Raw genomic sequence first — 27,826 nt, forward strand, 5'->3', positions numbered from 1 at the left:
GGAACAGTGACTTTTAATGCAAGCTCGCCAGTGTAAAGCTGCCGGAGATGCGTAGCTCTGGCCGCGAGCTCTTTCAGTTGCTGAATTGCGCGACAGCGTACGATTTCGGATCGCGAATACGAATGCGCGAGCGAGCTTCCGATTTTGCTTGATGAATCAGCCTCATTGTGTGAGCGTTCTAAACCTTATACAGATATCCATTGAGTCACAGCTAGAGCTATTCATTTAGCAAGGAGCATTAATGTGCTGACCTAGCATATCAGACTGCTGTTCACTTCAGAAACCCTCTCTGCAGCCAGCTTATAGGGTCTGAAAGTAAAAACACTAACGAAGGACATTAAGGCTACGTACACGCGTGCAATAATTGTGCAAAATTCTTTCATGATCCTCTCCAACGGCAAGCAACTGCATGATGCTTGAATGAGTGCTGTACATACAGCACTGTTTTGGAAAGGGGAAAATGATGGAGCAGCACCCCACTGCGCTCTTTTCCCCTCACTTGTATTAGGGTCGTTCGTTATGCAAGATTCTCACATGCAGGATTCTCGTCCGATATCAGCCCTGAACCCATTATCGGATGGGAACTATTGCACGTGTGTAGGTAGCCCAGGGTGTTTAAACCTGTGACTGAATCATGCACAATTAAATATTTTTATTGCCCTCCTGAATTTAAAATCATTGTAAAGAAATTAAATTTCAAAAATTGCAGCAGGCAGTGTGCTTTTATGAGAGCATGATCATGGTGAGCTGCCAGTCATCTGATGTAAACAACCAGCAGGTGTTTCTAAGCTTATAGAAACTGTTAAGTGTTTCCAAATAAAAGCAGCCCAAGAGGTCAGAGATGACATTTTTAAAGCTATTTTACTGCTTGTTAAGAACATAAAAATGGTATGTTGTTAGTCTGGGCAATGTAACTTTGCCTGCACCATGTTGTTATCTATGACATTTAAGCTGTATAAACATCAAAGAAATACAGTGTACTTTTAAATAATGTTTTAGATTCAGAAGTGGCATCCTTTTACAGGTAATATGAAAGGTCTACTTTTACTACTTTGATATTGGAATTTCTTTAAATCACATTGCCTCTACTTTTTAATGTAATAATCGTGTAACCTCCCAATAGAAAGATGAGAAAGTGTCTGGCACAATGGTCCAGACTGGATGAAGCTCCTTATATTCAGGTCTGTAGGGTGAACGTGCTTCAAATGTCAACTGGAGCTTACAAATGTTACCAGCGGAGCTCAGCTGTAGATGAAAGAAACATTTAAGTGTTTCTCAAATTCTAGCCTTTAAAGCTGCTTCTCAATTGCTGCCTGTAAGCCTTCGCTTCCGCACATCCTATCAAATTATAGGCCTGGCCAGGTATGTTTAAGCCTATAATATTACCCCAAAGATTTTTTTATTCCCAGTTTTCATTTTGAAGCACACACAAGAAAGAAACTGAAATGCATTATTGTAGTGGATAAGAGAAGCCCTCTCTTTGATATTTAATTGTCCATAAAATGTGATAAAGATTAGTCGATACAAATGACACTTGGGCCCCAAGCTCTTAACCCCTTCTGTGGTTCATGACATGGCGGTAAATGCTGTACTATGTTCCATTCAGAACTTCATGTGTAGATGGGCCTGTCTATCCAAGTACAGAAGTCATAGTACCGTCTGTAGAAGCTGTAATTATGTGATTATTCACAAGCCAGTGGACTCTGGAAAATAAGTGACATCTATGGCTTTAGGGGAATGAGCAGCTATCCTCCTGTAGTGTCATGGTGGCTGAACTTCACATCTGTTCGTGCTCAGTTCACAGGCACATCTGTCAGCTCTCACCATGTAGAACTTTAGTGTTCTAAGAAAATAATTATACAGGAGGGTGATTATCAAAGCTCTGAGGTTCATGTTCTCTTAACGTGTAATAATGGACAATATTTTCACTAATATTTGCCATTTTACACCGAATCATAATATTCAGTACCTGTTTAGACCATATATCTATATATATTTATTTATAATCTGTCTAATATGTGGGGAATAATATGATTTCCTTATGTCTTCAGGACAGCATGGAGTAGGGTAGTACCGTTTTCTGGTTCATCCATGTGGTGTAATAAAATGCTTTTGATAAAAAGAAAAAAAAACATACTTAAGAGCACCTGGGAACAAAAAACATGCAATGAACAATGAAATAATACCAATAAACTGGGCAATGATAAATAGTTTTAAGTTAAATCTTTTAGGGATATCTCTAATAGGAGCTGAAAAAAGGCACTTACTAATCCCTTCTCCCTCTATGCAATGTAAAGCTAAGATGCTGTTCTTTCAGAGTTCTCACTCTTGAATCTGTAGTGAGAGAAATAAAGGGGTGCCATTACGGATTCCTTAAAGGTGGCCATATACTGGACAATCAGTTGTTTTTATCTGGACTACAAACATGAACCCATTGACCAGCACACCTAAGATTCAGCCTGTAAGGCTCCTTAGGCTACGTACAAACTCTGGTGCTCAGGGAATCTGGCGTGTGTACAGCGCCCATCGTCGGAACGACCGTCCTGGCGGATCCACTGACTATGAACGAGGAACGATCGTAATGGAAGCGAAGGGGGAGAGCGCGCAGCAGTTTGAGGCTCTGTCGCTTTCCCCCTCCCCTCTCCATAGAGCAGAACGCTTCATGCATTGTGCAGTCCTTAGTCGCTGGAAAGGATCGTGAAAGATCCTTTCCAACAACAACCATTGCATGTGTTTACCCAGCCTTACTGCTTACAATAACAAATGGCAGAGCTGTGTTCTAGTAAAGGGTGGGGAACACCTGGTGATTGTTAGTTAGTGCTCTCATTTCAATGCCAATCTAACAAAGATTCACAATCAATGTTGGATTGACCTTAAGAAAGATAGTTTTCTGACTCTGATTTTCTGAAATTACCAAAATAGGCATGCAGACTAGAAAGGTAGAATGAAGCCCAAACTCCTGATCCGTAGATCGAGGTCAGTGCCACAGAGCCCAAGCCCTTGGACCAGTGTGACCACCAGACAGCTTGCGTTCTCAGAAGAGGTCAGCAAAGGCAGCCTCCATGTTTCTCTTAGTACAAGTTTCACCTAACTACATAATAATAAAGAACTAAATAGCAAGGGTGATATCTGCATAGTTAGCAACAGAATGTAAGACTTGGAAACCACCTAATCTCCCGAGAGGAAAAAAGAAGTTGCGGGCTGATACAGTCTACTTTAATTCATGTAAAATTGAAGTTTCACTTTAAAGGTTTGATTTACTTTTTCTGGTTTTCGTATGTAATACATTTTTATACAGTGACATTTCCTAAGATGTTTTATTACATGCCATGATTGTTTTATTGGTTTATATGATTGCCTTTCCATTGCTATATCCATTAGACATAATTCTAAAAAAAAAGGAGGCATAATTGCAGAAAGTGAGCAGCCTCCCATTTGTAAGTGGGGCTCTGCATAACTTCTGAGGTAATTAGCATAATGACTTAATTATAAGTATGGATTCCTAAGGCAAGGGTGCCACAGGCTGAATGAGTGTTATCCTAAACCTTTTATTGCAGAAAGATCCTAAGCCCATTTCACAGCTATTGGTGACTGTGTGCTCCATTCTCTGATTTCACACCTCTTTCTAAATGCAGTAAGAAAACTTTGAAAGCATTTCATGGATCCAGAGTCTTCTGTGCAATCTGCTGCACGCTGGTCTTATGCCATGTTCATTCTTTATTCTATCAATTATTGTTCCTTAATCAGCAAACCTTGTGGATGTGGAAGCATTTCAGGGCTTCATACTGTGCAGTTTAGTACCATAAGAATCAAACAAATTGCTGCTTGGAAAGCATCTTTCCCGGTCTAGAAGTTAGCTTAATGACTGTTCGATATGGAAGTCCAAATGTAAAGAGACTTTGCAAAATTTATATCCCACAATATTAGTATTATTAATCAACCAGAATTCATTTCAATATGTTGACAGATTTCTTCATTCTTTTTCAACACATTTTTGCTGCTTTATGTACTACTTACTTTATAGGCCTGACAGTATAATGTTGACTGGTAATTGTTGTAAAATGTGGAAACATAGTAAATAGTAATTCGATTAATTATAGACGTGATGTGAAAAACAAACAAAAAAAATGAATATTGGGTTTTTAGTGGATTTCCACGCATTGCTAATGACTGTAATATAACTCACACTGTTACAAAATGCACCAAAAATTCAGCAAGCAAGATTTTTCAAAAAAACACAACATGTGGACCTACAATGCAAGGCTTTGGTGCAAAGAGCTCCAGAGATACCAATTATGTAGCGGCGCACATAAAACATGAGAGCTGCACCTTGTGTTTTAAGTTTGGTTCTATTTTTTAGGTCCAGAGAAGGATGGAATGCCTTGGAGTCCTACAATATATTTTTTTGGGTTATCTTCTCTTTACACCTACAAATAGAACCAGACTAAATTTGAACCCCCCTATATATGGCACGGATGTTGTGACAGCTAAGTGTTTACATTGGGACATTTGCATATGATTAATACGCCAATAATAGTATTCCTGATGAAGCTATTGGGTGAAATGTGTTGAGTAACACTTCTGTACTAAATATCATGATGTAAACTATGTGGGGGAATATTTTATTTTGTGAATATTATGTGAATTGAATAGTCTACATATAGATCAATGTTTTACCAAAGATTTATTAAGTTTTATTAAATGTTTTTATATATATATATATATATATATATATAATGTACCTTGAAAGTCCCATCAATAATGACTGTCCCAAGATTACCTAATTAAGGATGTAACACATATATTAAGGACCTCAAAGATATTTAAAGTACATAAAGGTACCTAGATATATTTTCGGAAATGCCCCTTCTTCTTCGAATAAATTAATATATCAACATGTTGTCTTCCTTCCATTATGTCTTCTGTTAACTACCAATTTCCCCCCACTCAGTGTAATGAAAATGAACAGAGACATGTTTGTAGCCCTGTAGCAAAATGGGGGAAATGCCTAAACAAACAAATAAAGCCACCACACTGATAGGTTACAATATATTAGGTTTTTGTTTTTTGATTTAGATCTGTTTTATCAAAAACAAATGTCTTTATGTAAAGGCAATGCAATATAAGTTGTTTGGAATAAATATTACTGTGTTTTTGTAATGTTGTTTTATGTTTGAATGCTTTAGTTGAGGAACCATTTTTCATTGCTATGTCCCCCCTTAGTAGTAATAGCAGACTGATTTATTTTATTTCCTATGAGTGTATCATTATTGCATTCTATGTATTTTATAGATCCAGCTTTCTTTCCTGGACGTTGTGCAGAAATACTGGCTAATGGCAAGAGCATCGGGAAACTAGGCGTCTTACACCCTGATGTCATCACAAAGTTTGATCTAACTTTGCCCTGTTCAGCTTTAGAAATAAACGTGGAGCCCTTCCTGTGATGTTACACAATCTATCAGCCACATTTTCTTCATATTCAGAGACTTGGCAGAAGGGAGAGAATCGTCCCCACTCCTCTATAATGTATTTATTAGAACTCATTTTTAAGGCTTTGGGAGAAGCCAAATACTGACTAGAGCACACAATAAAATTTTATTTAGTATACTTGTTTCTGCTGGAACTGCTGAGCTGAATAAAGTTATTTGCAACTGTGGTTACATTTTGGTATGCACTAGTCGCTATTTGGAAAAGAGAACAAAGCTCCAAAATCATAAAAATGACATTTTCAGTATTAATATGCACTGAAGACAGGTTAATATGGGGCTGATTTGTGAGGAAAAGCATATTAAAATGTTTCCATATTCCTCACAAATGAGCAGATCACTAAATACAAGTGGAGGTGGGATACTGCTCTTTTAGATCACTGTTCTGACAGTATTGGTGGGGCATAAATGTCTGATCACTTTATGATGATCAGAAAAGACTGCTGCTTGTCAAAGTTTCCAACAACTATGTGAAATGACTAGAAATTGTCACAAATTATACTGGAATGTGTTACAAAATTTGTATTTACCTAATCCTCTCTCAACCAACTTTGCAGACCATACTTGTCATATTATGATATTTGTAATACTTTATAAAACTGGGGTGTTCAACTTCAGTCCTCCACAGCAACATCATGCAAATATTTTAGTATTTCTCTAAGGGCGCAATTTTGCGTGGCTTCCAGGCACTCATGCGGCAGTGTCCGCATCTGTGGCAGCTGGTGGCAATGAACAGTTCCAGTTGCATTTAATGCTTCCACATGCCAGGAACCACTGCCGCCTTGGGAAATGATACATGCAGCCTCCTGTCAAGTAATAGCAATAAATGCAACGCAACCTCACTGCAGTGTGAATTAGCCCTCGTTGCCATCAGACAAGCCTGTATGTGTCAAGGACTGGAGCTGAGGACACCTGCTTTAAAGTGTTTGACATTTACCTGTTCTCTGAATCGTTACCAGCTACCTTTTAGCAGCTATAGCTAATACGTTCTTTATAAATTTTTCTAGACAACTGTGCAGCAAAATGATGTGTTTTGTTTTAAAGTCAGATGCTACTTGTCAAACAATTATGTGCTTGAATAAAGAAGACTTTCTGTCGTGCTGGAAGATTTCTAACACCAGCAGATGATATTGCTTGTTACTATAAAAGGTGAATTGGTCTTTATTTGTAACTACACTCTTCATTACTGCAAATTACATTGAGATTTGCATTAACTCTTTGGTAGTAAATGGCTAACAATGATATTGTATGCTAGCCTGAAAATATTCACCTCAAACACCCAGTTAGATTAAGAACCTCCTCACTACCCTTTTTGGTTTTTAACTGATTTATTAAAAAACAAGCAAGTTTACGTCACACTTTTATCCCTTCTGTCCAGGTTATCTTTATGGCCACCAGCATGAAAACTTTTGTATGGTAAGGTGTTTGTTTTCTGTAATTCACTTACTTCTGTACTAAGTATCATTATGAAGCATGTCATTTTGCCTTTTGACTCCCTAATATTCAAGTTACTTTATCATTATTACCCTCCCGTGTCAAGAACATCACCAAAGAGGTTTGTCAGGGTGTGGTAATCTTATCGTTGTCCTTTTTGTAATTTACCCCTCTTTGTTTGGAGATCAGAAACTTTGTCACCACACCATGGGTACACAAAATTGGTAGTGTAGGGCTCTAAATTGGAGGGCCATTTAGATGAATGAGATTATCTAGCTTTGTTTCACCGTATTACTTATAGTGAAGGTACTCCCAAGCAAACTTAAGCACACTCATCTATCCCTGTCCCATTGCAGGGCGCTACCATCTTCCTTCATGTAGATGATCGTCGGCTATCTTGATTGGCCGTGCTGGGATGATGTACCTACAACGTAGGAATTCTTTCATTCCCGTCACACACAAGGGAAGCCAGGATTGTTGGGTTTTCCCATATGCACAGCTGGCAAAGTTTGACATCTGGGTGGTGATCAGGCAGGTAAGAACAGTTATTGCAGAAAGTTACAGGCAAGTTCCTTTTGCAGTAAGTATTCTCGCCTAATCGCCACCCAGATGCCAAGCTGCGCAAATGGCAAGACCCAATAAACCTGGCTTCTCTAGTCTGGAAAAGGACCGCACCTGGACCTTTCTGCAATAACCTTCTGTCTGAATCAATAAATTTCAAAGTGGGACTTTAGTTCCACATCAAGTTGTGCTTATGATGCAGTTTTTACCTCTCCCAGAAGCACAATATCCACTTCCTGTAGGTGCTACTGCTTCTCAGTACAGAATCCCAGGAAAGTTCAGCATCTCAATTCCAAATCAGGGCAAAAGCACATTCTGGTGGGGTTTGAACTTTTAAATAAACTTCCTGTTTTGCATTCAGCTAAGTTTTTTTTATTTGAGTGGGTGAGCAGAATAAGTGGAATTTGCACGGTTCCCTTCAAGGACCAGTTGCACTAGGCCAGAATAAATGGTAATAAAAACCGTAGAATAGCAATCATATTTTTTTTTTTTTTTTTACACAAAACGTAGACTACACAAGTTACATTTATTTGCATCTATGCTGTGTGTAAATAATCAGCTGTTGAGCTACTTTGGTTGATATTTTTTTTCACCATTCAGTGTTATATAGAGTGTCAGTTACACCATACTATGCATAAAGCTACGTAAATACAGTATTGTATAATGGCCCACAACTTTGTACTTTCCATTATCTTTAGCTTACTGCAGTAACTGAATTCTGTGCTCAATAAGATCACTCATTCCTTGGTACAGATGTCTACTATCTGCTGATCATTTTATGTCAGATTGAGACCACTGTCATTTACAACTGAAGAGTTTTTTCAGATTAGACTCCAGTTGATTGTTCCAGTCAGTATACCCTATACTGGCATGTAATCAAAAATAAGCTATAACAGAAAAGAAGACCTTGAGTTCATATAAACCATCATTATCCATGCTATTCAACTTTATTGAACCCCTGCCAGAAAACTGAAATAAGTTGAATGGTTGCTATGATTTATAGAACTTCACTTTAACATGCCTAGTTTTTAAACTATTACCATCATTGTTCAGTCTTGTGCAGCTCCTGATATTGAGGAACCACAAGTTTCAGAGTACAACACTTTATTACAGCTTCTCCTTGAGCCTTCAGCAATACTTAGCTACAATCTGACCACGTCTCATGTGTACACAAATAATATACATCATTAGTTATCTGGATTACATAGTACATCTCACAAAATTACTACAAATTCCAATTATGTTGGGCATTTAATGAGAAACTCTTTATTATACTAACAGTTTAATGTTCAGTATTAATGTTATTGTATACTATCTTTCAGTATTAGTAACCATAATAGTTAAAGGATGCCTGTACTGACAGATAATCAATGGCTGCCCTTGCTGACCTCCTCCTAAAAAATGCTGGTGAGTGGAGACAGTGGCTTCAATAGTTTGAGTCATTGTCCTACCATAAGTAAGCACATAAAGGGACTCAATAATCAAACTCATTCCAGGTCAATGACTTGTCCTGAAGGCAATGGATCAGCTAGACCAGGAACTAGCAATTTCAAAAGGCAGCCTTTATGTTTTATCAGTACAGGTTTACCTCTAAGTTACTCGTTTATTGACCATGTTTTGCAATAACACATAACAAGACTCTGTTCCCATCTCTAGTTACCCAAAATATGAAAATATGATTTTGAGACATTTAGGATCAGATATACAATTTCACCAAGTGGGTCATATATGCACATCATATCCCAATGACATTATCTGAATCTTTTATATGTTTAAATATTTATACATGCCACTTTGTGCAAATTCAATCAGATCAATGGGTATTGCTGCTACTACTACATTATAGCCTCACCCATTGTCGTCATTTTTTTCTGTAAACTATACAATCAGCATACCAGTAGAACAAAATAAAAAAAAAAAAAATCAGTGCAGTACAATTCTGTAAACTTTCACCATGTGCAGGTACAGTACATAGTCCATAAAGGCTTGCATGAAACATGAAACTAAGTTCAATGTTGATCTCTGAATTCAGGAGAAAATAAAATTAATTACTCAATTCTTGTCATGATAACATTCCATGTATTGATTGTAGGTGAAAGCAGTGTGGGTTTTTCTTTTTGATATTGACTTATAGAATCCCGATTGGAAATGTTCCTGAATGTCATGGTATAGTCACTGAAAAACAGTTTACATGATGAAGAACTGACCAGTTCATGATTATAGTTACAGGTCCAACATGTGAAGTAACCAAGGCACAATAGCTGTAGCTATAATTCCTATAGATGTATAGGTCACAAATTTATAAGGAACTTCTATTTCAAGCCTTTGTCTCACCAGCTGGTCACGTATTGAAACCTTGTACCAAGCGCCAAGTGCTTTAAGAGACAGTGTTTTAGCAATATACCTTGTGATCACCAGAAGTACAACGCCAATTGTAAATCGCAGTATGACCATCAGCAACAGGTTAAGGGTAATGGGTGGAATAGTGATCGGGAAATTACCAGCTGGAATGTAAGTAAGTCCCATTTGATTGGTTAACCAGACACCTACACAGGTTCCTGCTCCAACACCCAGTATGACGGTTGTGTCTGCCCTGGTGGTGCTGTAGTGATCCAGCTTTGGGTAATTGTAGCTCAGAAAGAAACCAGCAATGACTGCCACCAATGGCCAAAAGGAGTTGGTCAAAAGTTGATGATCAACTTTATCCCATACCGGAAAAGTCACAGCCAAAAACAACAGTGCGATCAAAGCTCCACAAATAACATCCTGTGAAGAAAAAAAAATGTATATGTGAAATATATTTTTTCACTGATTACCTATTTATGATTAAAAGTCATTTTCATGAACAATAACTACACAGTAAATATAATTTTTCACATAACTTATCTGGAGCACAAAATGTTTTCCTTTACTCGTTTATCATGTATGGATTAACTAAAAACATTGTTGTCACCTGTTACCTGTGTTTGCTTTCAATACCTAAACATGCGCAGGTATTTTTTTTTCAGCTCTAGGGCACACAATTGGGTATTTTAGATAAACATATGAAAAAAAGCACTCCTTCAAAGGATAAAGAAACTTTAACACAAAGTCCCTTTAGCATATGTAGTAATGTTAAAGTAGTAGTACCCCAAAAAAGCATATGTAATGTAACATGATAAGTTGCCCAGCCAGTAACATAAGAAGAAGGAAGAAATAGAAGAATGGCTCTTAGTGGCAACAATGGTAGGTTTTGTATGGAAAGTTCTTGGACTACAAAGCTCAACTAGGATACCAAGCATACAAATTGAATGCATACAATCTTTTCTCAATATGACATAGTGCCCTTTTGGGCTTTGTATAGTCTAAGAACTTTCAATACAAAATCTTTTAAAACTACTATTGTTGCCACAAAGAGCCGTTCGGCTTCTTCCTTCATCAAACATTTGCCCCAAACATCTCTAAAATTGCCTAGTCTGAATTGTAGAGGCCTGAGGCATGGTTTACATTGCCCCACTGGCTTCTTAACTCCGTGTCCCTCTATGCACAGTTTGGCACCATAAACGTCTGTCTATAGGGCCAAACTGTACATCAGGTGAAGGAGCCAGCACAGCAGAGCACTGTAAATAATGCCGAGCCCTCTAGGTATACAGTAAATACATTGCTCTTAGTGGCCTCCGATTTTGCTAGGGGAGGCAAAAGGATACTAAAACTTGAGCGTGTTGGATTGCTTCCCCTTTATGCAAATCAATGTAGCAGCTTGTATACAATACTAGTAATAAGTAAAGGGTAAATACTTTGGCTTAGGAAAAGTGGAATTCTACAGTCATACCTTACTAAAGGGTGGCCAGAGCTCATAACCACCCATTTATTTCACATTCTCTGTACTGTCCTCCATTATTTAAAATTATGGGCCACAGAAAAGTCATTTAGGGGCAAGAATTTAATTGGATTATCGCATGTGTAGATTTACTATTGTGGAAGGCCTGTGCTTAGCACATATATAACTTCATGTGCTGTGGGTGAGAAAACAAAGAATCCTTCATTGGCTTGGTTGGAGAATGGTCGAAAGTGCCAGACATTGGGCAGTCTGCACATCTAAGAAAAGCTCTGAGAATTTTTGAAGTTATCAGTTGCTTGGCCCTTTTTTAACTTATTTTATCAAATTGAGCCAAAGAGTAAGGCTATGTACACACGTGCAATAATTGTCGTTGGAAAGGATCTTTCATGATCCTTTCCAACAACTAACGACTGCACAATGCATGAACGAGTGCTGTACATGCACCGCTGTGCTCTATAGAGAGGAGAGGGGGAAAACGACGGAGCGGCACCCTGCTGTTCTCTCTCCCCCCTCACTTCCATTGCAATCGTTCGTTGTCCATCGTCCGTTGATCCGCCAGGACAGTTGTTCGGATGGGAACTATTACACGTGTGTACCTAGCTAAAGTTTCCATGTTGGGTTGCATGTTAGCTGCCATTGTTTTAATGTCTGGACAGCAAACTTCCAATGAAATTCTAATATCTCCTTTATCAGTCATTCAAAAGCCAGACTAATAAAAATCTTAACACTGCAAGACATCCCTGTCTCATCTTCAAAGGATGTATTTGATGACCATTATCCCATGAAACCTCCACGTGATTCAGTTTAAAAACTTCTTTGATTCCCTCAAAATACTTTCAAGACTTATTGGCAGTTTCCAAATGCCTGGTAGCCACATAAGCCAGGGTAATATGTCTCTGAAGTCTAATCCATTCCCTGCTGGAAAAGGCAGCAAATCACTGACTTATACTGTACTACCCTGAACTCCCACTGTGAAGGGACCAGAGGATGCTATTGTTCCTCTCTGTGTAATCATTTTCATTGAAATATCTATGGTGCACTAATTGCATGCTTCTCTTGCCCAGGGCTGCTGCACAAGGCAATCTGAAAGGGGCATTGAGACACAGAAGAAGAATATATGGTTTAATGATTCATCCCAAGAGCCCATGCAAGGGAAGCAATAAGGTCAGGAATGTAAATAGACAGCTGCCATCTATCTCAAGGGAGGCGTCTTGGGCCAGGCTGAATTCAACAGGTCAATAGCAACAATCATACACTATTGTTCTCCTCGAGTGGTGAGAATCTTAAGTCATTGAAGAAACATTGATCAAAAATTGTTTGGGAAAGCAAAATACATAGTTGTGTCATTCCATTATGCTTCATACAAGAAAAACTAACTTTGTGATGTGCAAAATTTTCATAGAAATAAAAAATAGACATTCCTATTTACTAGGATAAAATATAGTCAATCAAAGGTTATCTTACATTTTATAAACTGGTATTAAACTGAAATCAGAGAGACATTACTTACCAGGACTGTGTGCATCCCTGTATACAAGCGGCTTAGGGACACTAGAGTGGAAATGCAGAGTGCAGCCAAAAACCCCAGAAAAAGTGGGAACTGCAGAGAAAATGATACATCACAGGTCAGCTCTTTGTCCAGCTTTGGTGATCAATATCCTTGGCTCTGAAAACATTCTAGTTATATTTACATATGTGTTCTGTACATTGAATAGAGAATGTATTATACAACTATGTGATGTGTCATCGTGAGTTCAAAAGTAAAATTGGAACACCAAATACATTACAAAGTGGCAATGTTGGTATTGTAATGTTTGAATATGGCATTAGTTAGGATTGTAGTTATAATACTGAAAATGTTCCTAACATATTTAAGCAACTAGGGAACTTATCTAATTTAACGATCATGTAGTGTACAAACAAAAAGTTTGCAAACTGCACAAGAGAAGACATGCCCCCCCTCTTGTCATGTGGCAGTGCATTGTAGAATGAATGAATTTACACCAAGTAAAGGAAAACTTAAAAAAAAAAAAAACAGTAAAACTGAAAGTACCAGGTTTCATTAATTACAATTTAATTATTAAATTTTTTAGCTTTTTTTTTTAACATTTTTTTGCTGTACACCAGTGTTTCTCAACCAGGGTTCCTGCAGAGGTTGCTAGGAGTTCCTTGAGCAATGAGAAATTTGTGACTCTCAGGTCAGTCATCATTGACACCAATAATCTTTTTGGCTGTCTGTACCACCACACTAATATACTGTGAGCTGTGGATATAGTATATATAGCAGGGGTTCCCTGAAGACCTGAAAGGTAATTCAGAGGATTACCCAGCGTTAAAATGTTTGAGAAACACTGCCCTACACTAAACCTTGTCATTCAACTTCTACATTATTATATTTGGTAATCTGAAATGTTATATACTTTGTGCTAATGTTTTTGTAAATCTTAAATATTTGAGAGATATGTTAATATGGCTTTAGTACCCATAATGTATGAATATTTAATACCAACGTTATACTGCATATCACACATAATAATAAATGTTAATAAATATAAAAGGATATTAACGTTCATTGTTAATATAGCAGAGCAGCTTACCTGATAGCGCCCCATGGACGCCAGTAGGAAAGTAAAAGAAATTGCAGTGGCAGCAATGGCATGAGTTGATGGCATTCCATATTCAGCTTCTACTCTGGTTTCCAGTTTTACCACAGGAGGAGAGAAAGGACGAGGCCACTTTAAGAGATCTTTAGAAGCTTGACCTATGTACATGACAATCTGAAACACAGAAATTGCTCAGATCACACCTGGAGACAGGTATTGGCACCTCTACGTTATGTGGAAGGGCACAGTGTACATATATACATACAGAAGCTCACATAAAGCCATCTGACAACAGGCAGAAGCTTTAAACTAATACCAGATGGCTCAGCAGACTGTATTAAACTTATTAGAACAGATGGAGGAAATTCTCTGATGCACTGTGTACTTTTCATATTCTGCCAAGTGAAATCTACATGAAGTTGTGAACATTTCAGCCAATGTAATAAGACAGGCTTGAACTTTCTTTACCTTTATTTTTTTAATGATACACAGTTTGTTTTATGTTTCTTTCAAATGTTTCCTTCAAATCACAGTTGAAGAAGTTTAGCTTTTATGTTTGGATACCGTTTGCTTAGATTTTCTCAGTTGGAATATTTGTTAATATTCCATTGACTGGTCCCAATGCCCTATGTATTTATAGTTTTATAAAACAGTGCTTTGAAAGTCATTCGTTATGATAATGTAAAGATAGAAATGTGGATATGGATCCATTCATCCGATCCATTTCGTATGATATAGGAATTTCTGGCAGGCAACTTTCCAGAGGACAGGGGGATTCAACCAGCTTGGATCAATTTATTGGCCTTTATTGATGGGGTTTGGGCTTCTGTCAATGGCATCAGCTTGATATTAGTTTGAGATGCTTCTGGGATAATGTGGAATAGATTGGCACTTGTTCTTTCTGAACTGCATTTGACCATATTCAAATTCAAGTTAATTTCCCAGACAAGCTTATCTAGCAAAACTTTGAATACAAACTCGTCTGGTGTGAACAAACACCCATCCACACAGACTGTAAGCCTAGGGACCTGCCTAGGGATCAAGTAATCCTGTGTGATTCTTAGTGTCTGACATCTTGACAGCTGATTTGACAGTGGACAGCAGTGAATAAATATTGTATCACTCACATTGTTCTCTATGGGAATGCTATGGGTGGAAGCTACTTGTAGCCCCAAGACATTGGGTCACAGGCATGGTGTAGAGTTAAGGATAAGTTATCATTTAGTGTCACATACAGTAACAATCTAGCACAGTGGTCACCAACCTTTCGGACCTCACGGACCAGCAAAGCCACGTAATCCAGACCGCGCATGCACGGGGAGCCGTGTGTCACTTAAAGGGGGAAAAAACATTCCCCAGAGTGACGTAACAAAAGGTGCGTCCTCAGCCTTGGGCTACTGTCCCTCCAGGTTGTTTAGCAAGCAAGTCTGAGCCTGCAATGGGAGTGGGTGGGCTATATCTACACGGGGAACATGATCAGCAAGGCCGGAGAAGGACCCCACTGGGGGCGCACCAGCCAGGGCCACGGACCACCAAAGTTTTCTCCAGCAACCACTGATGTAGCACATTTCAGGGTTATGATGTATCCTCTTTATCAGGGCTTTTAAAGTGAATTAATCATCACATTTTCAAGGTTAGCCATCCCTTTTAAAAATAGTCTTTAATTTAAACATTTTTTGTCAGTGTCCCCTTCCCCATCCATCTTTACTGCCATGGCAGCCTCCTGAGATACTTAAGTTGCATATCCAAGGAGGTTGTAGGCTTCTATTTCTGGGTTCGGGCATGCGTCATTAGGGCTTTTCCTCAAATGTAAAAATACAAGCGCTCAATCTCGTGCATGCTCAGTGAGATGGGTGCTTATTTTTTTACATTTGGAGAAAGACAGAAATTGCTTGTGCACAGTGTGAGATCGGGGGATGTCAGGAAGAATGCAGAAGAAGATGGCAGCGCAGTATGAAAAGATAAGATATATATATATATATATATATATATATATATATATATAATTGTTTTTTTAAGGGGTCAGATTGTCTCAGTCCCCATCCCTTTTTATCAAGCCTTGGGATATGGGTACAAAGGAAGAATTCATTGCTGTAAGTTATTTATTTTACCTCCACTATTTTCTGCAATTGTGTTTTATTGGTACTTGTAAAACATTTATTACAAATAAATTCAAAAGAAGCCCGGGGCTGGAGATTATCTATTACTGCAGGTCAACAAAAACCGCTATGTTCAAGTTGCGAATTTGATTATATTTAGATCGGGCTGATGCAAATGTTTGTATGTCTTTTTATAATGGGGCGCAGAACCGGTTCCCTGCACAGAAAATATAGAAAGACGCCTTCGGCTGTGACTGTGGTACCTCTAACAGCCGTTCCTATGGCAACAAAACCAGAGAAGACTCTGGGCTGACGAAGTCACTAAAAATAAGTCTGGCTGCAGAGGGGGAAACATAGGAAGTAACCGCATGTGGAACGCAGACATTCATATAGATTACAATACGGTCATACAGAATATTCAGATACATGTACAACAATTACTACATGAAGAAATCATTAATACAATGTTTATCTTCATCATAACTTTATTAAGTGCCATCATCCTCCATGGTACTGTACAATAGACAATACACAATTCAAACTGAAAAATGTAAAAACTGATAAAGACAATGCCGGGCTGAAGAGCTAACCTAATAAACACACTGAGCTGCTCATCTAACATATTGCAAAAATAAATGAAATATATATAAATAAATAAATACACACACACACCCCATTACCAGAAATATGTTGTATGATGATCTGACTTCAGCAATGCAAATTGTAATTGGTTGCATTAGGAAATTAAGACTTAAATGAAACCTTTTTTTTGCCCACGTTGTGTAGGGTGGTTTAGGTTACTGTAGGAAATCAAAGGAGTTTATACTTATCAGCTCCCTGAGCTGTGTTTCATCTATGGTTTGCCTCCACAATATAGAGGAATATCCAATACAACCGAATATGTTCCATTCCCTGGGTAAAGCGGCCTGGTGCCCATTAGGCCAGGTGCCAGTCTCCAGTGGTGTCACATAGGAGTAGGGTGGGCAGAGTATGAGACTACTTTCACTGGAAATGCAGCCCATCATTCAGGACCATGGATAAAGTAAAATCACTCATTAGGATGTTTTTAGTAACTTGCCCCCATTTCATTGCCAAGTATGGCCACACTTATTAAATAAAGCTGACAGTCTCTTGCAGCGTTTCATTTATTCATTAATTGAATGCCCATACCCAAAAACTGAAAATCAACTTCAGGCAGCAATGGTGCAAAAATCCAAACTACTTAGAATGAATGTAAAGCACACTTGTGGTAAGAAGGAAACTAAACAAATGTCCCCCCGACACCCCCACAACCACCAATGCCAGGGCTTGGGGTTGGCCATTCAGCCAATAAGGAAGTTCATTTGGGTTCCCCATACCTTGTACACAGTTTACTTGGCCTAAATAGTGGATAGGTAGAGGAGGGAACTATCTTGCATCAGACTTCAAGAATCTGCTTTACATTCCTTATGATTATTAGCACTTTATAAAGTTGCCTTAAATATAGATTGTTATTAAAGCAGAATGAATTCCTCTCCAGTATTTTCTTGACTATGTCCTGAAATTGTGGAAAGTATACACATTTCCAGTTATGCGTATATATGAAATAACCTCCAGCAAGAGATTTTATATGGGTCACAGAATTCAGAGGTCACTTTTTCTATACTAGTCATACAGTACATTTTTCTTTCCTTGTTAATTCAAATTACAAACAGACAAAACACTCTAAATGCAGAATGTAAAAAACATCCTCCCATGCATAGGTTAGAGGAATAAGTAACCAATCAGCTGTGCACTCAACAGGCAAAACAATAATAAGTGAAATGTGTCCCATCCTGTCCATGGAGTAGATATTATAAATGCAGAATACCTGCTGCTCTAGAAGCCCATGATACAGATGACCTACTCCTTTCTATACCATAAGGAAAACCCTTCCTTTGCTATTGTACTTTATTGAAAATAATTTTTTTTTTTTTTTTTTTTTTAACAAATGTTGAATGGTAAAATACCTAATGGTTGGTAAAGTATAACAGTAGCCAGGCTAAACATATTCAATAATCTTACTGGTAAGTAGTAACCAAAGGGTGTCTTGGGATTTCCTGCAGCCCTACAAAGCTCTGTCCTTTATATATTAAAAATAAAGTTTTGGTAGAAGATTACCCTAGGTGTTGCCAAAGTAATCCAATGAAAATATATGATCATCCAAGGTGTAAGCTAGAATCTCATCCTGCGTGTATAATGCTAGCAATAAACATGAAAAAGTGGGCTTATAAAGAACCAGCATTTTATATTTGGGAAAATAAAGTTGATACTCACACACCAGACAACAACCAGCCTTCGTGCAATGAAGGAATCGATGTTCCAGAAGGTAAAAGGAAGGAATGTGATATAAAATACTTCTTGTCCCAGAGCAGCAGCAAATCTGAAGAGGTAATATAGCAAGTATTTTCGCACCACATACTTTCTGACCTGTTCCTATAAAATAAACACACAGTACTTATGTTACCAACAGATCAACAGATGATCAACACAAGCACAGCAAATACATTGACCTTTACAGGAAATAATTGGATTTGTTGACGCATAAGGTACAAAATGGTCAGACAGAAGAAATGTCTTCTTTGTCTATAGTAACTATTTAAAACCATGATGTGCTGACAAATAAGAGCCTGACTTTTTTTTATCTATGGCAAACAAACACTAACAATTCCTCTTCCAAATACCTTTATACATTAGCCAGTTGTCTGCATAAGTAGACTTAAAGACTAACAATTAAAAGTAAACAAAGACAAACTTTTCTCCATTGAAAAAGGAGTATTCACATACATTTTTAATAGTAAAAGGCAATTTTTAATGTGTTCAGGCCAAATTCTGTTGCTTAAAAGTACTCATTATTACTCCCTAGGTAGCTCCTACACTCCATGTTAATCTTCATTTCACCCAAACAAAACTTAAATGTGTCTCAGAACTTTCACTTGGATGGTCTACCTTAGAGTGTATCCAGTGTTGTGACGGGGACACAGACAAAATTTAGATTTGTATATTATATATATATATATATGATCAGAAAACTTGTGTGCATAACTTGTTCCCGACCTGTCCTATTCACTTGAATAGGAGTGGTTGGGAGTGTGGTTGTGCCTGCAGCAGAATGCAATGACTCACGGTGGGTCTGAAAAGGTCCCAAGAATTCATGATGACTGCCATGAATAGAGCAAAGGACAAAGCATTAGCAGTCCATACACTTCTCATATTCAATCCCAACATAGTTATGCATGATCTGTACTGTGACACCAGGATATAAAATCACAGTGCTAAACTAGGCCTGGCAAGGTTTGGCTGCAGTAAAGGGTAAACCATAATACATTTTTGCTATCTATTATCAGTTAGCTGAGCTAATCTGAAGCACAAAGAGTTAATGTATCATATGCTATTAAATATTCAGTAATGAAAGCATGTCTTATGGTAATTATTGGAATCCCTCACATTGTCACTGATGACTGCGGCCCCATGCCCAGTCTAAGTTACCGTTGACATGTGATGCTCTGCAATTAATAAGCATCCTTAATGGGTTAGAACAGTCTATATTAACCCAGGAAACACAGTGTCAGCTGCTAGCACATTAGATCCTTCCTTTTCTAGAAGACAGCACTGCATGTGAACTGCTAAGCAAATGGGCAGGAAGTCTCCGATTCAGACATTAATGACATGAAGGAAATCTGTGCAAAGGGCAGGTGGGGGGTATAGTTGACATTAGCATGGCTGGTGCCATATCCATACCGTTAACCCACTAATAATGATGGTCATTGTCAGAGCAAAACTAATGATATTTAATGGTAGAATTAGGAATGAAACAGTACCATTCAGTTTAGAATACAGAAAATAAACTCTTTGCTGTATGCTTCACAAATATTATTTCTGTAAAGGAAAGAGGTGTATTGTATATGCTTGCATGCAATCCAGCCACAATACAGTAGTGCTGGCAGTTTTATTTTGCACGCTGTTGTACCCTGAAAGACAAATCCAGGCCTTGTACAATCATGACAACTTATGAAAACCTTTAGTTTAAGTATATCCAAATATATTGTAATATGATTGGTATACATGTACAGATTCTGAACCTAAAAATAATGTTTTTACCAGTCCTGTATAAGCCTAGTTTAAATTAACAAACCGCAGATAGTGCTAAAATTTTCCTACATGATTTTGTGGCCAATAACAGGTCTTGGTGTTATCTGGGTGTTCTAATTCCCATTTTGTATTATATTAGTATGTGCTGTTGAAGATTATACCAAATTCATACAAACTGCTTGATATATCTGTGCTGTTGAGAAGGATGTTTTTCCAGGACTCCCTTGTATCATAGATTTGCCACGATACAAAGCAGCTTTGCTTTTTTTACACCAAAGTAAGAGTCTTTAAACTAAGGGTCATTGTTCGAATTTTTTGTAAGCTAAATAATGGAAAAAAAATTACCCCTATGGTGGGGCTCTTCTTGCACTACAGAAGTAAAATGCTAACTTTTGTCTAGGGAGGGAACAGAAAAAGCAGGTAAACCTTATTCCAGTTTCTCCAGGTGTCTCAACTGCATGACATAGCCAATGCTCTTTAAGAGTCTCCAACATCATCACCTACAATGCAGAACCAGCAATCCTGCAATACCAGGGAGAACATTATTGAGAACATCAATGAGCAGAGAAGAATACCAGCTATCAGGGGATCCAAGAAAAAGACTGCTTTTTAACCCTTGTGGTGCACTGGTAGCCCCCCACTGCATGGGTCGATTTTTATTTCACCTGGAGTTCAAATTGTTTTTAAACTAGTTGATCTAATTTGATATCAGTTTTTACTATGTGTGTCCAGTTTGTGGACTATTTGTGTCTAGGTTTATGTATGCTACAAAGGATTCAGATTATGTGCAAGACTCTGAATGTCATATTGTATACATCATTTTAGATAATGTTAGCAACACGGGTTAATGTTTTCTTGTAATGTCCGTTTCCTCCCACATTCTAAAAACATGCCATAAGTTAATTTACTTCCCTCCAAATTGACCTTAGACTATAATAATGAACATGGTAGGGACATTAGATGGTGAGCCCCTTTGAAGGGCAGTTAGTGACATGACTATTGACTTTGTGAAGTGCTGTGTAATATGTTGGCACTATATAAATAATAATAATTTGTCTTTACATGAGGACAGAGAAACCAATTCCTTAGCTCTATGCAGCGTTCCCTGCTTAGTAATGCAGCATAGTAATTGTCCCTTCTCCGATCTGTGCAAGCTAATTCTATCCTGTGATCTTCCAGAGCCCTGGAAAAATAAAAGTCGGTAGAGTTACTCATGCTAGAATGGACAGGTATTTCCTCACCTCTTCTTGGAGAGATATCGGCCTTACCTATGGCCAACCTTATGTTGTAATTGGTGTTCTCTCAACAGTCATTCAGCATAAATGCTCCTGTCTTACATACAGCCACAAAATGGAGAACCTTAAGTTGCTAAATCCTAAATCAGCATTTTTCAACCAGGTTTCAATGGAACTCTTGGGTTCATCCAGAGGTTACTAGGGGTTCCTTGAACAATGAACAGTTTCTGTCTCCAAGGTTAGAATAGGTAACACCAATGATTCCTTCCACTGGTCACTATGTCAATATACTATGAGCTGTGAGATAGTAAGTGTAGCAGGGGTTCCCTGAAAACTTGAAAGTTATTTCAAGGGTTCCCCTTGAAAAGGCTGCCTTAAATAAATCTATAACCCATATCCCTAGAAAGCAGCTAGCCATACCGGATTTGGAAAGTAATGCAACTGTCTTGGTTTCACTTGGGATATCCAGGCTATGAATGGGTTAACAAAACGATAGAGGTTTTGAGAACTGGAAGAATTGTTATCACATGTAGAAATTTTACACAATTATTTTTATTTATTAGGAAAATAGAACAAATTCCTTTGTGCAATCCATACATATACTGGCAGAGGCAAGGAGTCTTCTAGATTGTAAGCTCTTCGGGGCAGGGTCCTCTCCTCCTGTGTCACTGTCTGTTCTCGTCCATCATTTGCAACCCCTATTTATTGTACAGCGCTGCGTAATATGTTGGCGCTAAATAATTCCTGTTTATTAATATTAATAATAATAGTTCCACCAGATTCTAAGGACAAACTCATTGTAAAGTTTAAGATTATTTATGGCCACCTCTAAAATAATGAGAGACATAAATAGGATGTGTGGTACTGAAAGAGTTAAATTAAGGGATGCAATGACGGGAAAGCTAGAGGAACTAGACCTAGAGGAACATGTCCAGTCTGATAATTGCACTGTTATCTTACACTTAGGGTGACAGATTTGATTTAATGAACAGAATGGATGTAGCATGCAGCAGCACAGAGATGTATTATTTCCAGAAGATTAGCTCATTGACAGTCACATGTTTGAAATACCCCAACTACAAAACTGTCCTTGTCACAAAATAAAAACAGGACTATCTCACTGATGTGACAGACTGTTACAGGATACGCTTAATGGACTGTACAGGACGAGAATGGCGATACCATACTTGCAATAAATGAGCACCATTACTTTCCAAGTATCACATTCCTCAGATCGCAGTCCTTGCCACATAAAAACAGACTTATATCTTTAAAACATCAAAGCTTTTTTTTGTAGCTTTCATGGTGGGGAAATAATTTCTAGTTACATATTCATGTTTTTTAACTGCAACACTATGACTGTCGTTCAATAACATGTAACCTACAATAATCAGATTTCAGCTTTTATAGAAGCAGAAGGGTCAGAACAATAACATTGATTTACCATTGGCTTTTCAGTAATTACTACATTTTAAGATTTGAGGTCTATGACTTTTAAACCTTATTTGAGAAAAAGTAATGTAGTACACTTGAAAAAGTAGATATATAAAAATTACATTCACAATGTACCCTTGATCACCATTTTTAAAGTTGTCTAGACCGTGCATTAATTAGCCTATGATAGCAACTCAAGGTTAATTATTATTGGTGTCCTGAGACAAGATTATAACAAATCAGAGTACTTGTATTCAAGTACTGATTTGCAAAAAATTCCTTGTATGGAAGAACATATATGCCGCATGAGGGACCAATAAAAACAAATGGGAAACTTTCCCACAGTGAACATATTCTATATTTAATCACCCCCATTACTACTGAACTGAACATAGGTAGGCTGAATACAATTTAAAAACTCAAACCTCATACTAAAGTGAAAGATGGGGGGTGAACAGGGTCAGTTATGTCTTCCCCTACGTTCCAGCTGGCTAGACACGAAAGAGGAGTAAAGTTTTCATGTTTTTCAACAACAAAAGAAAAAAATTGCCATTGTAAAATGTATGTTTGGGTGCAAGGAGCCTTAAATGGCTCCTGAGGGTTACAGCTCATTTGTTTATTTATATAGCACCAACATATTCTGCAGCCATGTCACAAACTGTCTTTCAGAGGAGCTCACAATCTAATATGCCTTCTAGAGGCATACTGTATGTCATTATTATGACAATATGGAGGGCAGTCAATTACCTGCCAATGGGTCAATAAATGGACCAACATTATTTTAAGTGTTCACAGAAAAATAAAAGTAATGAAAAGTACCGAAATCACTTATCCCTACCAGACAAATGTAATAGGAAGTCAGAGGAGTCAACATGGTGTCATGTAAATGTTCAGTATACAGCAGCCACAACTGGTTACTGAGTAAATATATCCTATAAAGCACAGGATAGAGGATACCGGCATGAATCAGTTTAAAAACTGGAAATAAGTGATTTTATGTTTTGTTTCTAAATCGGTAATATGGACTTTCCAAGTGAACGGACATTTACCTTGCTGCAACTTACAAATCACACCATTAACTGCGTTTAGGAGGATTCAGTAAAAGTAACAATCAGATAATATTTACAGGTGTCCTTTTAGCACACCGTTTTGCATTTAAATAGTTTCATTTTGGATGTGAGTGTGGAAGCTGATATTTCTCATCGTTGGTGGAGGCTCCAAAGCTATCATATTGATCCTGGCCTCACTACCTACTACACAACTGACTCTGAAGCAAGCACTTTGGTCCTCCATATTTATTCCAGGTCAGTTACTCTCTAGAAAGTGAAGCCTGGATTAACATAACACAGAAGTTGCTCCACAGAAGGCTCAGCAATGGCAGTTGCCATTGTTGTATCCTTATAACATACCTTTTAAAGTGATAGCTTTCTGTTTACATTTATGTGACTGACTTTGTAAGATCCTAGACTACAGTAGTTAGGGAACCCTCCATGCCAATAAACAAAACATCTTCCTCTTTAAAAACTCCTTTAATTATTAGGTTACCTCATCTACAGCAATAAGAAAATATATGTCTGGTTATCTTTGTGGTACACGGTCACATTTCCCTGCACAGTTGGGACAACAGTATTCCGGCTTTACACACACAGCACTGTTATAGATACCCAGAGCTGAGCACTAAGATACCGTACTTCTTGCTAAGTCATATACACATACAGACTTGATATAGTGATATTTGGATATAATGGGTGGGGAGAGAGCAGGGAGTGTTTCTTTGTCAACTAGAAATGTGCTCAGATCATGTAATCCATCATAACCAAGATAAAACTGCAACTCGTACATACACGTAATGGCTTAAATTTTATCTTCCTTTACTGCCCAGCTTTAAAAGCACAGGACATTATCACACTACACTACTACATTATCATCTTAGGATAGAAATACACACCACTTTTCAAATAGTGCTGCAAATGCAACAATACCAACTGACATGGCAATAACGATGTACTAAAAAGGAGTACGGTAAATAAAGATCATATAATAAAACATATATGGGATACTACACTGTATCTTATACAATTCAACAGGATTCAGCATAACTCTGCCACATTGGGCTCACTGAGACCTTTCAGTAAGTGCCCAGTGGCATTACCATTTGGGAAGCAAACATTAACAGAAGTTTATATTAGATAGGCACTATTTTTTCATAGTACAGTTTCTTTACCCCGTCCATGGTCTTATTATGAAACATAACACCAGAGTTGAAATAATATTCACTATACCTTCATTAACATAAAAATTGTGTTTATGCAAGAAAGGTCTTTTTTCATTAAGCAGTAGACAATTGTTGTAGTCTGACATTGTCATTATGCTCACCTGGTTGAGACAGCAGTCATGCCAACCCTTACTGCTCATGCATGCTATAAATGTTACAAATTCATTGTATAATCAGATAGGAGAAGAATTTAATAAAAAAGCATTGCTCCAGTAAAAAAACAAAAAAACACAACCTAACAAAACACCTTACTGCTCATGAAAGTGGAAACTTTTTTTTCAGTCAAACCAGAAAAGTGAGTTTTCTACCACATTCCATCCATCCAGGAAGAGTACTGCACATCCCTCACCACAGGTAAATGACTGATCTACATAACACCTGCCATGATTAAAGCTTAATACAATGCAGGCTATAGGGAGCAGAAGTCAGAACCTGAATGTTACTAGTGATCTAATGCCAAGGTATTGGGATGAGCGTCAAATATTCAACCTATCTAGGTCAAATCAAGTCACCTGCAGGCACAACAGCATGTCTGACTTTAGAAATATTTTACAGGTCAGGTTTCCTGCAATAACTATATTATATATCTGCCCCTGGTTATGATGTCAGCAAGTATCTGCTAACATAGTGTAATAAAGCACAATAGTTGCCATTTTTAAACTACATTTTCCAGCATTATAATAATGAGATATTGGATAATTAGAGTAGTGTCTTGTGTTTAGTTGAACATAAATGAGTTCATGGAACATCTGTCAAATGCAGGGAACAATGCAAAGTAAAAGTAGTTTAGGAGGCTAGGGATGGTTTGCAAAGATGGCACCTATTGTTCACAGCATCAACAGGCTGAAGTGACATCATGGAATGGAAAATTGTTTTCAAGCAATAGTGCTACAATCTGGATATGAATGGCAGTGGGGGGCTGGCAGGGAATGAAGCAGGTTGGACCATTTCATAATTGTTTATAGTATGAATACAATACATGGCAGTATTACAATATATTGAATCGTAACCTCTGTATCAGGATAGAGATCATATAGCCAGGTCATGGACGAGGTTCACTTCTTAAACTACAGTTGCTTTATTGAAGCCATCTGTTAACCTTTTTGTAGCAGCTTTATCTAAAAGTAGACAGATCACCAAGATTATCTGTTCAGGGTAATAAAAGTTCCTACATAAAGCTGCGTACACACTTGCAATTTTTGTCGTTGGAAAGGATCTTTCACGATCCTTTCCAACGACAAGGGACTGCACGATGCATGAACGGTGCTGTACATACAGCACCGTTCATGCTCTATGGAGAGGGGAGGGGGAGAGCGACAGAGCGGCACCCTGCTGCGCGCTCTCCCCCTTCCCTTTCATTAGGATCGGTTGTCGTCCATCGTCTGTGGATCCGGCAGGACGGTCGTTTGGACGATGGACGACACCGACTGTACACACGGCAGATTTTCGCCCGATATTTGGCCGATGCCGATTATCGGGCGATAAAAATCTGCCGTGTGTACGTAGCTTAAATCACACTTTTCTTCTTTTCTACCTTAACAAACAAATACACAAAAACTCAGAAAGTGTTCATGTGTGTGTAAAATGTTGTCTTCAGTGTTTTGTAACAAAAAGAAGGATTAAGATGATGATGTGATTAATTTATGACACCGCTCATTCCCTTCAATTAAACGGGTGTGAGAGTCAAGCTGTCTCTATCACAGTATGCATGAAGAGTCCGCTTGATAACCTTGTACCACAAATTAACTTCGTACAAATATAGCTGCCAGTGGCAATATTTGCATGCAGAAGAATCATTTAGAGCAGACCCCATAGGACAAGGTCCTAGAAAGTCCCATACCATATAACGGGTGCTAAAAAAAAAAAAAAAAAAAAACCCCTGTAAATGCAGCTACATTCTACATGCAAAATAATTAACATGACACATTCAAAGCAAACAAACCAAGTGGAATGCTGCAGCCTGCAAATCGTGATGAATACACAAATTATTTATTATAGTAATAAATAATATATGAGCTAAACTCAATCTCTACATCATTGTCAGACATGCTGGGCCCATACACAAGAGTTTCCGATATTTCCTATTGGATTGATGAAACCCCAAGATGAGCTTTTTTGCCAGATGTTCCAGTCCTGGCAATGTTTTTAACATGCTAAGTGACTGCCATATTGAATTAATACAATAGGTTTCTGGTTTTTAGTTTTGGAATCAAAACATTTTGACACAGTGTCTACTCTGGCAATATTTCTCATCACTTCCTCTACTGTTTGACATAAAGCACCTATGCACATGCCGGAAGTGACTAAGCTCTCCAGAGGTTACTAGATGTTACTTATAGTGTGGCTTATTGGCTTTCTGATGTAGCCTGAATACTACCTGGATCAAAAACCAATTGGCAGGACACCAATATTCGTTTTATGCATTTTGACAGCAAACGTAACTGTACTTAAAGCGGAACTAGAAGTTCTGTAAAGAATTGCATTCACATGGGTTCATTATTGTAGAAGGGACAGGCTATGTAGTATAAAAGAGTACAAGACATACTTACCTGCCTGATCACTATCTTTATAAAAAAAAATAATACATCTCTACATATCAGCATACAATGCTGGGTATCTTGGCATTCCCTAGGGCTGCTGAGACTGAATGAATTCCCACATAAATGCTTGGTGCTACATCATCCCGGCCTGCTCAATCAAGAAAGCTGAAGATCGGAACCAAGTAGAGAAAAAAATTAAAAAAAAAAAAAAAAAAAAAAAAAAAAAAAA

At 37.9% G+C, this 27,826-nt stretch overlaps 2 protein-coding genes across 2 annotated transcripts in view; one reads left to right on the top strand and one right to left on the bottom strand.

Moving 5' to 3' along the window:
- The window catches only part of FARSB (phenylalanyl-tRNA synthetase subunit beta), a 40,284-nt gene extending 33,650 nt beyond the window's left edge, over nt 1–6,634 (top strand). Inside the window, exon 17 of the mRNA XM_072407867.1 lies at nt 5,293–6,634. Coding sequence (XP_072263968.1) covers nt 5,293–5,444 — 152 coding nt within the window. The 3' untranslated portion in view covers nt 5,445–6,634. The remainder of the gene's footprint in view (nt 1–5,292) is intronic.
- A 1,934-nt stretch (nt 6,635–8,568) lies between these two features.
- Nucleotides 8,569–27,826, bottom strand: part of SGPP2 (sphingosine-1-phosphate phosphatase 2) — a 23,288-nt gene continuing 4,030 nt past the window's right edge. The window contains exons 2-5 of the mRNA XM_072407868.1: nt 18,299–18,457; nt 13,899–14,078; nt 12,812–12,901; nt 8,569–10,247 (exon numbers count right to left, since the gene is read on the bottom strand). Coding sequence (XP_072263969.1) covers nt 9,705–10,247; nt 12,812–12,901; nt 13,899–14,078; nt 18,299–18,457 — 972 coding nt within the window. The 3' untranslated portion in view covers nt 8,569–9,704. The remainder of the gene's footprint in view (nt 10,248–12,811; nt 12,902–13,898; nt 14,079–18,298; nt 18,458–27,826) is intronic.

The sequence above is a fragment of the Pyxicephalus adspersus genome, chromosome 4 (assembly GCF_032062135.1).
Source record: "Pyxicephalus adspersus chromosome 4, UCB_Pads_2.0, whole genome shotgun sequence".
In the NCBI taxonomy this organism is placed as follows: Eukaryota; Metazoa; Chordata; class Amphibia; order Anura; family Pyxicephalidae; genus Pyxicephalus; species Pyxicephalus adspersus.